Source organism: Mobula birostris, chromosome 13 (genome assembly GCF_030028105.1).
Source record: "Mobula birostris isolate sMobBir1 chromosome 13, sMobBir1.hap1, whole genome shotgun sequence".
NCBI lineage: Eukaryota > Metazoa > Chordata > Chondrichthyes > Myliobatiformes > Myliobatidae > Mobula > Mobula birostris.
In genome coordinates this window covers 101764518-101780461 of record NC_092382.1, presented here as the reverse complement: position 1 = coordinate 101780461, position 15944 = coordinate 101764518, and the positions used below count along the sequence as shown (strand labels likewise).

Genomic DNA, 15944 nt, shown 5'->3' with positions numbered 1-15944 from the left:
GATGTTTGTTGAAAACCTGTCTGAGCTACTCTGAAACTCCGGTCCGTCTGGGAAGTCTGTGTTTCCCGTCTGCATTGCTCCTTATCGCCTTCTGCTGGGCTGACGTCACTGCTTTTTTTTGTTGTTGCTGTCTTCACGAAGGTCTGTCAGGGAAGCCACAAGCTTTCAAGACTTCTTTCAAATATTTGTGCTCCCTGCCTTTGGCTGTCATGTTTGTGGGCTTATCCTCGGCGCGGTGATATTTGTGTTCGGATAACATATAATTATGTTCCAATGGGTGGGAAGTGTCAAACCTTAAAGAGTGATCTGTCTGCGTTGGTTTCCTGTAAACTTCAATATCCAGCTGTCCATTTCCTTTGATAAGTCCTCCACAATCTAAAAAAAGGACATTACATTTTTCTCGACGTGGTCTACTGTAAATTTAATATTTTTATTCAACGAGTTGATCTGTTGTGTGAAGGCTTGCACGCCTTCAAAGAGAGGGTGTAGATAGAACTGCTACAGTGAGGGGGGATGGTGGAGAGAGAGGGTGAGATGGCGAGAGAGGGTGAAATGGAGAGAGAGGGTGAGATGGAGAGAGAGGGTGAGATGGAGAGAGAGGGAGGGAAAGAGATAAAGACAGCGAATTCCGCAGGGACGCGGGAGACAGACAGAGACACGGAGGAGAGGGTGATGCTGGAGAGGAAGAGAGGAGATAAAGTGAGAGGAGAGGGAGAAAGAGATTTACAGGAACAAGAGGGCGGGTAGAGAATTGGAGAGGGAGGGGGAGAGGATTCCACTCGGTCCCTCACCTCTCCGTGCGCCGGGAGATTCTTGTCCCGCTTTTCCGAGCCTTAACGGAGAAGCACAGACGGCAAGAGAAGAGGAGCAGGGCTATCCGTAACCCCTCCCAATTCCTGTGTCCTATTCCTCACCCCTCTACCTTGTCTATCCCTCTTTCTTTGGGAACATCCTCCTCCTTCTCAGGGAGGTGAAACCCTGCCCTCTACCCCACTCCTTATCTTGATCCGGACGTACACACAACCCGATAACTCCATAATTACAGCCTCTATACACCACCAACTTTGCATTCCACATCACATTCATTTCTCACACCTAACTTGCTTCTCCTTACACACACCCACCCTCTCTACTCCGTCCCTCCATTCCTACCTTCTCTCTCTCCCTCCTCGATTACTTTTTCCCTCCATCGTCCACACTCCCTCATTCCTGCCTTCCATGAGCCCCACTTCCCTCTATCGCTTTCACTCTTCTCCCTCTCCTCTTTCTCCGTTCATCACATTACGTCTCCCTTCTCACTCTTTCTCCTGTTTTCCGGTCCTCTCTTCTCGGCCTCTCTCTCCAAGTCTCCACAGCCTCTATTTCTCTAACCCTCTCCCGGCTCCTCACGCTTCCCCATATCCATTCCTTAATTTCCAGCTCTCTCCTGACACATCTCCTTCTCTCAGCCCTTTCTAACCGGTCTGCCCCGTTACCCACTTCTCTCTCTCCGTCAGCACCAGCTTTGCACTCTCTCCCCTTCCCCCACTATCTCCGCACTCTCTCTATCCTTTGCCCCGCCACTCTCGTGTCTCCGGATCACCCTCTCCACCACCCTCCGTCTCTCTCCTCCCCCTGGTCCCTTTATCAGCTGTTCATCCGGTGTTTGTTTGTGTCGGTCACACCCCCTTGTCAACACGGGCTTCCCCTGACAACATTTCCTTCCCCTCGCTGAGCTCAGAGACGCAGAGAATCCTCGACGGGAGGACAGTGCGAGACTTACATGAATGCGAAGTTCATCAAAATGGACTCACGGTCTCCTTCCAGAGGTGAGTGGGGCAGAAAGAGAGGAAACATCACTCTGTGTCTGAGCGCGGGAGTTTGTGATGGGACGCGGTGGAAGGAGATTCACTCTGTGTCTGACCCTAGAAACGTGGAGGGAGCTACACTCTGTTTCTGATTCCGGGAGTGTGTGATGGGACGATGTAGTGGGAGCTTCGGTCTGGGTCTAACCCCGGGACTGTGTGATGGGCCGGTATGCAGGGAGATTCAATTAGAGTTTGACACCGTGAGTGTGTGAAGGGACGATATGGAGGGAGGTTCACTCTGTGTCACACCGCGGGAGTGTGTGAGGAGTCGGTGCGGATGATGATTCGCTCTGTATCTGACCGCGGGAATTTGTGATGGGACTGTATAGAGGGCGATGGAGATTTACTCTGTGTCTGACCCTGGGAGTGTGTTATGGGACGGTGTGGAGGAAGTTTCACTCTGTGTTTGACCCCGGCAGTGTGTGAAGGGACGATATATTTGGACTTTCACTCTGTGCCTGACCTCGGGAGTGTGTCACGGAATGATGCGCAGGGAGCTTCACTCTGTGTGTGACCGCGGGAGTGTGTGTTGGGACGGTGTGGAGGAAGCCTCACCCTGTTTCTGACCCTCCCTGTGCTGTCCCCAGCTGAACCTGGTGCACCGTACGTGGGATGTAACGTCACGGCTCTGCCTGAGCCCCGTCTCCGGATAGATGGACGACAGTTTTAACTTCGTAGCTTTCACTCTCTATCCTCCATTACCCCATCCTCTTCCTCTCTTCTTCTCTCTCACCCTCTGTCACTCTCCGCCTCATCTGTTTCCCCCTCACTCTCCCCTCCGTCTCACCCTCTCCCCCTCCTCCCCCTCTCTTTGCTCCCCTCTTCTCCGTCCTATGACCTGTGACCTCACTTTCAGCGAACAGTGTACTTTTACCCATGGATCCCTCCGTTCTACAGCACTCTCCGGGATCTCTGGCTATCTGCGCCTCCACTTTCAAGGAACAGTGTACCTTTAACCCTGGTCCCTCTGTTCTACAACACTCCCCAGGGTCCCTGTCTACCTGTGACTCCAGTGTCAGGGAACCGTGTCCCTGTACCTCTGGGTCCCTCTGTTCTACAACACTTCTCAGCGTTGAACCTGAACCCTGTGAAAGAGGGTTATTGTTACTGAAGTAAGATATCCCGCGCTTATCTGATCTAAGTTGCGTTTGCTGCTGCTCTGCTCACTTCCCCAGCATCGAGATCCCACTAAGAGAGAAAACTGTCTTCACTCTTGACTCCGTCAGCAAAGTTAGTGTTGTCTGCAAGCTGAACAACCGCGTCTTGTGTAATCTGCTGCGAATGGTCGATAGCGTTGACAGAGATCATTGGTCCCGACGCCGACCCCCTGGTGAAAAGTACTAGTGACGGGCTTCCTGTCTGAGAAACGGACATCAACCCTAAACCTTTGCTCTGACTGCCGAGGCAATTGTATTTCCAGTCACTCATCTCTACCGGCGCCGTAGACCAGCAACGAGAGTGCTATTCCATCTGGGTCCTTGTTTGAATTCTCTTACATTATATCTGCAAGTCAGACCCCATCAGGCCTTCGCAGTCAATTTAGTCAGACAGATCTCCTTTGGTTCTGTATCAGCCTGCAGAGCAGCGAACCATCTGTGCCCTTGTTAATAGACTTCTTCATGTCCATGTCCTTACATCTGCTCTACGTGCCTGATCAGTTCTCACCGATCTAATCATTCAGGCAACTCTCACTCGGTCTTTCGTCATCTAGCATCTCCCTCCGGCTTCAAACGTCCATCCTCCCTTTCTCCTTCACTCCCTCCACTCTATTCCTTCTCAGTCTCTCCCTATATCCTTCCTAATCTCTGCCTCATCCATCTACCACAGCAATCTACCATCTGGGACCTTGTGAATGGACATGTTAATGTCAGCATATATTGGATCCAGCAATCCAGACAAAGAGGTCCTCCACTATCAAATCAGTCAGTCAAATCATAATGGACCCCACACCATTTTACAGAGCAGCCTACCGTGTGGAACCATAAATCCCTTATTGAAATTTCTCCTCCACTGACCTCATGAATAGCGCTGGTTCCACACTCAAAAGCTGAAGGTTTGTCATGTTCCCGTCGACACCCGCCATTCATACAGAGGCATCGCAGACAGAATCCAAGTGGGATGCATCACGACTTGGTCCAGAACTGCCCCGCCCGTGATCGCACGAAACTACAGAGTGGTGAAGGCAGCTCAGAATATCACGGGAACCAGACTGCCCTCCACGCAGTCTGTCTACACGTCCTGCTGCGACGGTAAAGCCCCCAGCCGCACCCACTCAGGACATTCTTTACCCTCCCGCCCCCATCGGGGGAAGATACAAAAGCCTGACAGCACGTCTCACCAGGCTCTGCGACAGCTTCTGCCTCGCTGTTAGCAGACAATTCAACGCCCCCCAGCACGATAAGATGCACTCTTGACCTTCTCGTCCACCTCGTCCCGGCCCTCGTACCTTATTGTCTGCCTGCACTGGACTTGCTCTGTAACTGTGACACATTATTCTGCATTCTGTGATTGATCAACCTTGTTCTCCTCCAGTGAAGTGATCTGTATCCATGGAAGTGGCTGGGACCTCTCCAGATTGTGATGTATATAAACGATCTGGAAGAACATAGGAGTTGGGATGTAATGTTGAAATTGTACGAGGCACTGGTGAGGCCACACTTGGAGTTTTGTGTACAGTTCTGGTCACCCAATTTTAGGAAAGCTGTCAATAAAATAGAGAGAGCACAGACAATATTTACTAGAATGTGACCTGGGTTTCATCACCTAAGTTACAGAGAAAGGTTGATCAAGTTGCGTCTTTATTCTTTGGAGCGTAGAAGGTTGGGGGGGGCGGGGGTGTGTGTAGAGGTATTGAAAATTATGAGGGCGATAGATAGAGTTAATGTGGATAGGCTTTTTTCCACTGAGAGTTGGGGAGATTCAAACAAGAGGGCATGAGTTGAGAGCTAAAGAGCAAAAGGTTCGGGCTAACATGAGAGGGAACTTCTTGACTCAGACAGTGGTAGCTGTGTGGAACGAGCTTCCAGCAGAAGTAGTTGAGGGAGGTTAGATGTTGTCGTTTAAAGTTAAGTTGGATAGATATATGGACAGGAAAGGAAGGGAAGGTTATGTGGTTCATGCAGGTCGGTGGAACTAGGTGAGAGAGTTCGGCACGGACTAGAAGGGCCGAGATGGCCTATTTCCGTACTGTCATTGTTATATGGTTGATATGGTTATAACCTGTAGATGGGTGATCAGTAGGTGTGCAGATGCTAGGAAGATGGGTGATGTTGTGGATAGCGGAGAAGACTTGCAAAGAATGCAGGGGGATCCTGGATTCCAGAGTCATTACACATGGCTACACTTTTTGATGGGATGTTTCAGAAGGCAAGTGGCCTGCTTGCATTTATTAGTCGGGACATTAAGTTAACAAATCAGAGAGTTTTGTTGCAACTTAATAAAACTCTAATTAGGCTGTATCAGGCTCATTGCATACAGTTCCTGTCAACAAATTACAGGAAGGATGTCAAGGATTTGGATAGCCTCCAGAGAGGTTTAACAGGAAGCTGCCTGGATTAGATGACGTGTGTAACAACGAGAGGTCGGGCACATGGGTTGTTCTCTCTGGAGCGGCGGAAGTTGTGTGAAGATATGACAGAGGTTTCTAAGATTATGAGATGCACTGAGAGAGTAGATTGCTGGTACCTTTTTCATCAAACTTGAAATGTCGAATACCAGAGGGAATGTACTCGGGAAAACACTGTGGGTCTGTTCTGTTCGGAACTGGTTGGTCTGTTGTCTATGTGTGAATATAACATACCAATATACCAAATCCACTAGGCGGAGTTTCCCAAACCTAGAAATCCAAGTTGATCAGCCAGATTTTGATCGAAAACATTGCCATAGACAGCAGCGGTCCCACTGCGGATCAGTGCGTAACTCCACTTGTCACTGGCGTCCAACCAGCGACCCGCCGCAGCTGTGTTCCGTTGACAGGCCGATTTGGAATCTAAATGGCCAGTTCAATGTGAATCCCATGCGTGGCAAGCTTGTGAGTGAATCAGCCATGAAAGGGACGTTGTCAAGGGCCCGTCATAAGTCAACTCTTTAACGCCCTACGCAATTGCACGATCAACCCAAGATCCCTTCGAAGGTCGAAATTCAAGGGTCCTGCCGTTAACTCTGTTCTGGCCGTTTACATTTGACTTGGGAAAGCGCAAATCCTCACACTTACCCAGGTTAAACCCCGTCTCCCTTTTCTCCACCCACATTTAGAACTGATCAAATAACCCACTGAATCCGAGGGCGATCTTCTACACTGTCCACGATATCATCAACCCTTCGGTCGTTGCAAGTTTGCCAACCCACCCATTTCCATTTTCATCCATGTCAATCCGATACATCAACAATACCAGAGGTCCCCGCGCAGGTCACAGCGGGACGTCACTAATCACAGACCACGAGCGAGAATATGTCCCAACCGGCAGCACCCTCTGCCTTATGTAGGCAGCCGAACTCGAAGTTAAAAACTCATTTTTGTAAAATGCATTTATTATGAAATCAACTTTCTTTTTTTCAAATATTTACCAACCTCTGAACAATTTACAACTGCGAAAAATCAGTCCACATTAGAACGTCTTTGCCGAGTTTAGGATTTAACACTCTCAGCGACGACGGTTAGAAAGTAAATGGGATTGGGAGAGGGAGGGGTGATCGTGGTGGAAGGAGAGAGCGTGGATGGTGGGTGGAAGGAAATCCCAGTGGGGCAGACGGCTGAATTCACACAAACGCTGACTGGTCTCTCTACAGGTGCGCATAAACAGGAGCCGAGAAGGGGCATCGGAAATAGATCGTACCGTAAGATCTGCCTACTCTGCCTCGTTACGTCCGTCCTCGTTGCGATAATTGCGGGGCTCTCAATCCATGGTGAGTCAGATAGGCTCCGTGTGGAGTCAGACATTAAAGAAACGGAGTGGAGTGAGGTGACCGCGTAAAACCTCACAGTGACGCCGTCACTCTCCTCGACGTGACACCAACACGACCCTCACTGTGATACCAATACGCCCATCACCGTGACGCAGACAGGCCCCTCACCGACTCTCTATTCATGCTGATTCCGACTTGCCACTCAGCGTGACAATACAGTGTCTTTACAGCGTCACGGGCATGAACACGCACAGCCTCGTGTCACCGTTTGGTTTCAATGAGATTTGCCCTCCATGCTCCTGACTTCCAGTGAGTACAGGCCCAGAGCCATTAAATGTTCTTCATTTGACAAGCCTTTCAATCCTGACGTCATTTTGGTGATTCTCCTTTGAATTATCTCCAATGTCAACTCATCCTTTCTTAGATAAGGGGGCCTACAGGTGCTCATAATACTCCATGTGAGGCCTCACCAGTGCTTAATAAAGACTCAACATGACACCCTTGCTTTTGTACTCGAGTCCGCTCTAAATCAATGCTAGCGTCTCATTTGCCTTTGTCACCACAGACTCAACCAGCATATTCACCTTTAGGGAAACCATAGAAACCATAGAAACTACAGCAGAGAAACAGGCCTTTTGGCCCTTCTTGGTTCTGCCGCACCATTTTCTGCCTAGTCTCACTGACCTGCACACGGACCATATCCCTCTATACACCTCCCATCCATGTATCTGTCCAATTTATTCTTAAATGTTAAAAAAGAACCCGCATTTACCACCACGTCTGGCAGCTCATTCCATACTCCCACTACTCTCAGTGTAAAGAAGCGCCTCCCCCCGCAATGTTCCCTTTAAACTTCTATCTCTATCATGTCTCCTCTCATCCTCCTTCTCTCCAACAAGTAAAGCCCTAGCTCCTTTAATCTCTGATCATAATGCATACTCTCTAAACCAGGCAGCATCCTGGTAAATCTCCTCTGTACCCTTTCCAATGCTTCAACATCCTTCCTATAGTCCTATTTACGACCCTATCTACCTGTAAGGCCACTTTTAGGGAATTTTGTATCTGTGTTCCGAGATCGCTATGTTCTACGGCACTCCTCAGTGCCTTACCATTAACCCTGCACGAGGACTGCCAAGCACCTTTGTAGTTATCTCACCGTTTGAAAATAATTTTCCCTTTTATTTCCGCTACAAATGTGCACGTGCCGACAATGTATCCTGTGACAATTGTTGATTAAATCTCCCAATCAATGTAAGTCCTTCTATGTCCTCTCCCATTTCGCAACAATAACTGTCTTCGTATCGTCCACAAACTTGGTCACAAAGCCAGCAATTCCTTCACCCATATTATTTACATATAATGCAAAAAGAAGCGGTCCCACCTCAGACCATGAGGAACACCAGTAGTCGCCGGCCGCCAACCAGAAGGGTCTCCCTTTATTCGCATACTTTGCGTCCTGCCAATCCGCCACTGCTCTATCCATGCTCTTATCTTTCCTGTAATAACATAAGCTTTTAACTTACTATTCAGACTCATGTGTGGTACCTTGTCAATGGATTTCTGAAAATCCAAGTACACAATCTCCACTGAATCTCCTTTGTTTATCCAGTGTCCTATTCCTTCAAAGTATTTCAACGCATTGATCATGAGAGATTTTTCTTTAAGGAAACTATGCTGACTTTGGCCTATTTTAGGAGGTGCCTCCAACCCGAAACCACACACTCGATAATCTACTGCAATATATTGTCAACCTCAGAGGTCAGAACTACAATCCAGTGATTTCCTTTCTTCTGCCTCTCTCCCTTGTTGAAGGGTGGAGTGACATCTGCAATTTCCGAGTCATTCTGAACCATGGCAGAACCCAATGCCTCTTGAAGAAGCATTAGTAACTACCCATGATCTCTTCATCCACCCGCTTCAGAACCTGGACGTAGACCATCTATTCAAAATGACTTCCGGACCTTCATACATCTCAGTTTCTCAAGCAACTTCTGTATAGTTAAGGCACCGTCACCCAATTCTACCCTCTGACAATCAGAAATCTCGGGCATACTGCTGGTGTCTTTCACGGTAAATACTGATGTAAAATACTTATTCGGTTCTTTCACAATTTCCTTGTCTCCCATTACCACCTCTCCAGCATCATTGTCCAGCGGTCCGATATCTACCCTTTCCTCTCTTTTACACTTTATATATCTGCAGAAACTTTTATATCATCTTTAATATTATTGGCTAGATTAACTTCGTCCACCATCCCTTTATGACTTTCTTGTTGCCTTCCTTTAGTTTTTAGAGGATTCCCAATCGTCTAACTTCCCATTATTGTTGTAATATTTTTCTATATCTTTGGCTTTCATGCTGGATACGATTCTCTTGTCAGCCGTGTTTGGGTCATCAGCATACGGCCGTTAGAATACCTCTACTTCCTGTTTGGGATGTTCCGATATTGCTCCTTCAGAATTGTTCCCAGAGATTCTAACTATTCCTGCCCCTGCTAGTTTTCCCCTCGAAGTAAATTTTGTTTAGCTTCTCTCTCAGCTCTCCGTAACTCCACTGTAATACAAATACATCTGACTTCAGCTTCCTCTTCTCAAATTGCAGGATGAATTTTGTGATATTGTGATCTGTGCCGCCGATGGGTTCTTTTCCCGTAAGCTCTCTAATCAATTCCCATCCATTGCACAGCATGCATTCCGAATAACTAATCCCCTCGTGGGCTCAACCACGAGCCGCTCTAAAAGTTCAACTCCTTTGCATTCTACACATCCCCTCCACCACCTCCCCCTTTTACGGTACAGCACCAACCTAATTTTATCGATCTACCAGCATTTGTAGAGTACATCCTCGTCACTATTCGGGAGTCTGTATATAACCCGCATCAGTGTCATTTTGTCTTTGCAGTTTCGTTACTCGATCCACAACGATTCTAAACCTTACGATAAAAGTCATATCTTTCCAATGATTTGATTGAGCTGTTTACCAACAGAGACACGCCGCTCCCTCTGTCTACTTGACTCCATATTCGATACAATGTCGATGCTTGGACGTTAATCTCCCAGCTATAATCTTCCTGCGGCCATGTTAGAACTATATCCACAACTTCATATATCCGAACCAAAACTGTGCTCCACGTTTATCTGCCTCATTCAGTTCACAATGGTAGTTCAAATATAATACCGTCAACACTTTACACATCTGTTTTTTTTTCCTCCATTCTGTCCACGTTTAGCGTCGCAAATCATCCTGTTAAGAACAATGTCGTCGACCATATCACTCCATTTACAACCAATCGTTTAGTTCTTGTAACCCCTCCCAAACTGGATCCCTTGCGGTCAGGTGTCACCCATCCCACTTGTAAGGTCGCACCTCCGCCAGAAGAGAACTCAAAGATCCAAAAAATCTAAACTACTGCCCCGCAACAATTCTTCAAGCACCGACACACCTCTCAATGTGACACTTACACGCACTTCACCGTGACACCGACACGCCTACCACCATGACACCGAAATATTTCTCAGAGTGATGACGACTTACCTTTCACTGTGACACCGACATGCCTTTATGGGGACACGAAAGCAACCGTGACCGTGACACTAACAAGCCCTCAAAGTGACGGCACACGCATCTCACCGTGACATGGACAAGCACCTGATCGTAACACAAACACACGGATCGACGTGATATCTAAAACATCCCTTAATGTAACACCGACACGTCACTCACGGTTACACTAGCACACCTTACACAGTATCTCTCAGTGTTGCAGATCCGTCAGTCTCTGATCGCCTCCGATCAAAAGTACCAGAGACTTTGGGAGCAACATCAGGAGATGAACAGCACCCAGCGCCAATGTCTGCTGCATATACACGAGCCGAACTCAACCCTTCAGTCCAGGACATCCAAGAATACCCACCAAAAGCTCTCCCTGGACACCTGTCTCAAGAATGTTTCCGTCCCCAGCAACAACCTCTCCATGCTCGAACACAAATTATTTGTCTGCGAATGCAACGTCTCCATCCTTGAAAACCAATTGATGATCCTGGAAAGCAACCTGTCCCCCCGGAGCACCGAGCTCTCTGATCAGCATCAAACGCAAGCCGATCTCCGTCACAACTTCAATCACCTCGAAATGCAGTGTAGAACTCTCAACGAAACCAATGCTCAAATCTGCCAACTGCTGACCAGCAGACAAGGTGAGATAACATCCGCCATTCTCCCTCTCCTCATCACGGCAGACAGAGAGGAATCTATACTCTGTAGCTATCTCGGGAATGTGTAATGGGAAGGTGCGATCGGACCGACACCCACAGTGTCACACCGAATGTGTGTCATAGGACGGTGGGGTGGAGCGACAGCCAAGGTCCTGCACCGAGAGTGTGTGATGGGAATGTGTGGAGCGAGAGACACCAAGTGTCTATACGCGGGAGGGCGTGATGCGGCGCTACGGAGATAATTTCGCTCAGGGTTTGGCATGCCGCAAAGGTAATGCTGCGGATTATGGGGTATTTCAACCTGCAGGTAGACTGGGAAAATCATGTCGGTATTGGACCACAAGAAAGGGAGTTTGTGAAGTGCCTCCAAGATGGATTCTTAGAGCAGTTTATACTGGAACCTACCAGGGAGAAGGCAATTCTAGATCTAGTGTTGTGTAATTAACCGGATTTGATAAGGAAACTCGAGGTAAAAGAGACATTAAGAGGTAGTGACCATAGTGTGATAAGTTTTAATTTACAATTGAGAGGGAGAAGGGAAATTGGAAATCTCAGTATTACAGTTGAACGAATGAGCCTTGACGAAGAAGCTGGCCAAAGTTAACTGGAACGACACCCTGGTGGGGATGACAGTGGAACAACAATGACAGATACTTCTGGAAATAATACAGAAGATGCGGGATCAGTTCATCCCCAAGAGGAAGAACGATTCTAAGGGGAGTAAGGGGCGACCATGGCTGACAAGGGAAATCAAGGACAGTATAAGATAAAAGAGAAGTATAACATTATAAAGATGTGGGCAAACTAGAGGATTGGGAGACTTTTAAAGAGCAACAGAAGATAACTAAAAAGCCAACACTGGGAAAGAAAATGAGGTAGGCATGTAAGCTGGCCAAGAACATGAAGGAGGATAGTAAAAGCTTCTTTAGGTATGTGAAGAGAGGAAAAACTAGATAAGACTACAGTTATGCCCTTGAAGATAGAAATGGGTGAATTTATTATGGGGAACAAAGAAATGGCAGACGAGTTGAGCAGGTACTTTGGATCTGTCTTTACTAGGGAAAACACAAACAATCTCCAGAGATGATGGACCGAGTGGCCAGAGGACCTAGGGTAACGGAGGAAACTGAAGGAAATTCTGAAGCAAAGAGTAGGGACTAACGTGTCCCTTTCTGAATGGCGGGCAGTGACTGGTGGGGTACGCAAGGCTCGGTACTGGGACCGCAGCTATTCACAATATACATTAATGATTTAGAGGAAGAGATTAAAAGTAACATTAGCAAATTTGCATGTGACACAATTCTGGGTGGCAGTGTGAAATGTGAGGAGGATGTCATGAGAATGCAGGATGCCCTGGACAAGTTGGGTGAATGAGCAGATGCAACGCAGATGCAGTTATATGTGGATAAATATGAGGTTATCCACTTTGGTGGCAAGAACAGGAAGACAGATTACCATCTGAATTGTGGCAAATTAGGAAAAGGGGAAGTACAACAAGATCTAGGTGTCCTTGTTCATCAGTCACTGAAAGTAAGCATGCAGGTACAGCAGGCAGTGAAGAAAGCTAATGGCATGTTGGCCTTCATAACAAAGGGAGTTGAGTATAGGAGCAAAGAGGTCCTTCCGAAGTTGTACAGGGCCCTGGTGAGACCACACCTAGAGTATTATGTGCAGATTTAGTCTCCAAATCTGCAGAATGACGTTCTTGCTATTGAGGGAGTGCAGCGCATGTTCACGAGGTTAATTCCTGGGATGACGGGACTGTCATATGTTGAAAGATGGGAGGGATTGGGCTTGTATAATCCGGAATTTAGAAGGATGAAAGCGGATCTGATTGAAACACATAAGATTATTAATGGATTGGACACGCTCGAGGCAGGAAACGTTCCCGGTGTTGGGCTGTCCAGAAGCAGAGGCCACAGATTAAGAATAAGGAGTAGGCCATTTGGAACGGAGTTCAGAAAAAATCCTTTTTCACCCAGAGAGATGTGTATCTGTGCAATTCTCTGCCAGAGAATGCAGTGAGGGCCAATTCTCTGGATGCTTTCGAGAATGAGTAGTTAAAGTTCTGAAAAACAGCGGTGTCAAGGTAAATGGTGAGAAGGCAGGAACGGGGTACTGATTGCGGATGATCAGCAATGATCACAGTGAATGGTGATGCTGTTTCGCAGGGCCGAATGGCCTACTCCTTCACCTATTGTCTAATGCCTATTGTCTATTACTAGCTGTGCTTCACCCTGCTGTTGATACCGGGTGTCTCTGATAGACCTTGAGGAGGAGCTCACTCTCTGTCTGACCCCGGGTATGTGTGACGTGACAGTGTGGATGGAGATTCGGTCTGTTTCTGACCCCTGGAGTCTGTGATGGGACGGTGTGGAGGGAGCTGCACTCTATGTCTGTTCACGGGGGTGTGCCTTTCCGTGTCTGACTCCGAGCGGACAGAATGGACGGTATGGAGGGAGATTCACTGTTCCTTATTCCTGATTTCCAGATCATGCGTGTTCCCAGGACTGGATCAAAAATGAAGGCCGGTGTTATTTCATATCCACATTTAAAAGATCATACGATGGAGCGAAACAACATTGTTCTGACTCTGATTCAAAGCTTTTTGAAATAAATTCAGAAGAGGAAGAGGTATGTGTCAGATCGACAGAAGTTGTATCTACGCCAGAGTGAAGTTCCATCCACACCGTCCCATCACACAGTCCCGGGGTCAGACACAGAGTGAAGCTCCCTCCACACTGTCCCATCACACACTCCCGGGGTCAGACACAGAGTGAAGCTCCATCCATACGGTCCCATCACACAGTTCCGGGGTCAGACACAGAGTGAAGCTAACTTCACAATATCACATCACACAGTCCCGGGATCAGAAACAGATTGAAACTCCCTGCAGACTGTCTCATCACACTCTTCCAGTGTCAGACACAGAGTGAAACTCTTTCCACAACGTCCCATCACACTCTCCGGGGGTTAGAAAGTGCGTGAGGCTCCTTAAATTATGCTCGATTTCAATCATTAATGACAGGCATTTATTTTCACAGATTTTTGTTAACAAAACTTTCGGCGAACAAGACAACTCATATTGGATTGGAAAATGCAAAGCCGGGTAAGATCTGCGATCATTTAGGTTTTTCAGGAGAGAATGGGTCGTGGGTTTTTTTGTGGACTGATACAGGCTGCGGGACGGGAGTGGGCAGTGGGATTAATTGTGTAATGTCATGGAGGTGTGGGCAGTGAAAGTATTTTGGGGACAGACACGCGTCTTGAGATAGAGAGTGGATCATCGGGAGTATTTTGGGGAATCAGACCGGCATATGGGGACAGTGGAGCAAGGGAATCAGTTTATAGATTTACACGTTTCCGTGGGGAGTGAGTCGGGTTGTTGGACTATCCTAGGGACTGACACGAGGCCGTGGCGAGAGGCCGGGATTTGAGAGTAATTTGGTGAGTAACACGGGCCTGTGGGGAGAAAGAAGTATCGTGGGGTTATTTTGGGGAGTGTCACAGCTCTGTGGGGAGAGAGTTGGGCCAGGAATTAATCTGAGGCTGAAACCGGGCTACAGAGAGTGGGTCAGTGACAGTGTTTTGGGAATTGGTACAGGTATGTGGGGAGAGAGAAGATAAGTGGGAGTATTTTGGGGACTGACGCAGGTCGGTGAGGACAGATTGAGTCAGTGCGAGTAGTTAGGGGACTGGCACCGGTCGGTGAGGAGAGATTGTGTCAGTGGGAGTATTTTGGGAACTGACACTGGTCGGTGAGCAGAGATTGTGTCAGTGGGAATATTTTGGGGACGGACACCGGTCGGCGTGGAGAGATGGATTTAGTGGAGTATTTGGGGGACTGATACAGGATCAGTGAGGACCGATTGAGTCAATGAGAATATTTTGAGGCCTCACACCGGTCAGTGAGGAGAGACTGAGTTCCAGTGGGAGTATTTTGGGGTCTGACACCGGTCGGTGTGGGGAGATAGAGTCAGTGGTTGTATTTTGGAGACTGATACAGGACTTCTGCGGGAGTTGTGCTGTCCCTTTTGAAATTATTTACACCTCCATGACAGGAAAGTGGCCTCTAATCTCGTGTACAAGATGGACGCTGGAAAGTTCGAGTGCAGCGAATGTAAATCTGGTTGGCTTAGCAGTTGTAAAAATGATCAGCACCGTTTCATCTGTGAGAAGTCTGCATCTTTGCACCCGGACGTTGCTGAAAAGATTTGGGATCTCTGTCAAAATCTGGTGGAGCCGACGTAAATCAAGTGACATCATCCTCTTACCGCAATTCCATCTCCCTCCCCAACTCTGACAATCCCATCCGCTCTTCCTCTCGCCCCTACCCTATTCTCCTCTCTCTACGAACGGCACTCTTACCCGCAATGTTCCATCTCTTTACCTTCCTCCCCGCAAACTCGTTCTCCCATCGCCCCTATTTCATCCCAACTTTCCTTCCCTTCAGTTTCTTGCCACCCGACACGTGACTTATTACCTGTGACAAATCGCCCTGAGATTTGTATTTTTGCATGATCAGTACGGAGCAAAAAAATGTAAACTACGAAAAGATAATAAAGACCGCAAAAATATCCAGGTGGTGCTCATGCTTTCAAAAATATGATTTCGGTGGGGAAGAAGGTTTCCCCGATCGTTGAGTTTTCAGGCTCCTGTGTCTCTTCCCCGATGATAGAAATGAACAGGGAGCTTATCCCGGGGTGAGGGTCTGAGTGATGGATGCCGCCTTCTCCAGGCATTGCAACTTGAAGATGTCCTGGATGCTGGGGGTGATTGTGTCCGTGACAGAGCTGGCTGGGTCTACACCCATCTGCAGCCTCCTGCCACGTCGGGCGTGTCAGCCTCCACACCAGGCGGCGATGCAACAAGACGGAATGCTCCTAGTGACCATTTGCTGGTCTTCAATGAAAGACCAAATCTTCACAAACTGCTAACGGTCTAATCTCTTCTGTAACAACAGAGCCATGGATGGTTGGGA

At 47.8% G+C, this 15944-nt stretch overlaps 1 protein-coding gene across 2 annotated transcripts; it reads left to right on the top strand.

Moving 5' to 3' along the window:
* Window positions 1-1729: 1729 nt before the first annotated feature.
* On the top strand, window positions 1730-15530 carry LOC140207768 (uncharacterized). 2 transcript variants are annotated; one of them, XM_072276322.1, is made up of 6 exons: window positions 1730-1808; window positions 6636-6752; window positions 10511-10945; window positions 13455-13597; window positions 14008-14072; window positions 15025-15530. In XM_072276322.1, the coding sequence occupies exons 1-6, from the start codon at window positions 1763-1765 to the stop codon at window positions 15212-15214; spliced, it is 996 nt and encodes a 331-aa protein (XP_072132423.1). In that variant the 5' UTR covers window positions 1730-1762; the 3' UTR covers window positions 15215-15530. The 2 variants fall into 2 exon arrangements, with proteins under 2 accessions (XP_072132423.1, XP_072132424.1); XM_072276323.1 differs by lacking the exons at window positions 1730-1808; window positions 6636-6752 and adding an exon at window positions 7031-7061.
* Window positions 15531-15944: the final 414 nt, after the last annotated feature.

Bases quoted from the DNA above. Each gene is read 5' to 3' on its own strand.
- LOC140207768 (XM_072276322.1), top strand. From the start codon at position 1,763: ATGAATGCGAAGTTCATCAAAATGGACTCACGGTCTCCTTCCAGAG. The intron at 1,809-6,635 runs GTGAGTGGGGCA...GTCTCTCTACAG, and splicing joins CTCACGGTCTCCTTCCAGAG to GTGCGCATAAACAGGAGCCG. The intron at 14,073-15,024 runs GTAAGATCTGCG...CCTCCATGACAG, and splicing joins ATTGGAAAATGCAAAGCCGG to GAAAGTGGCCTCTAATCTCG.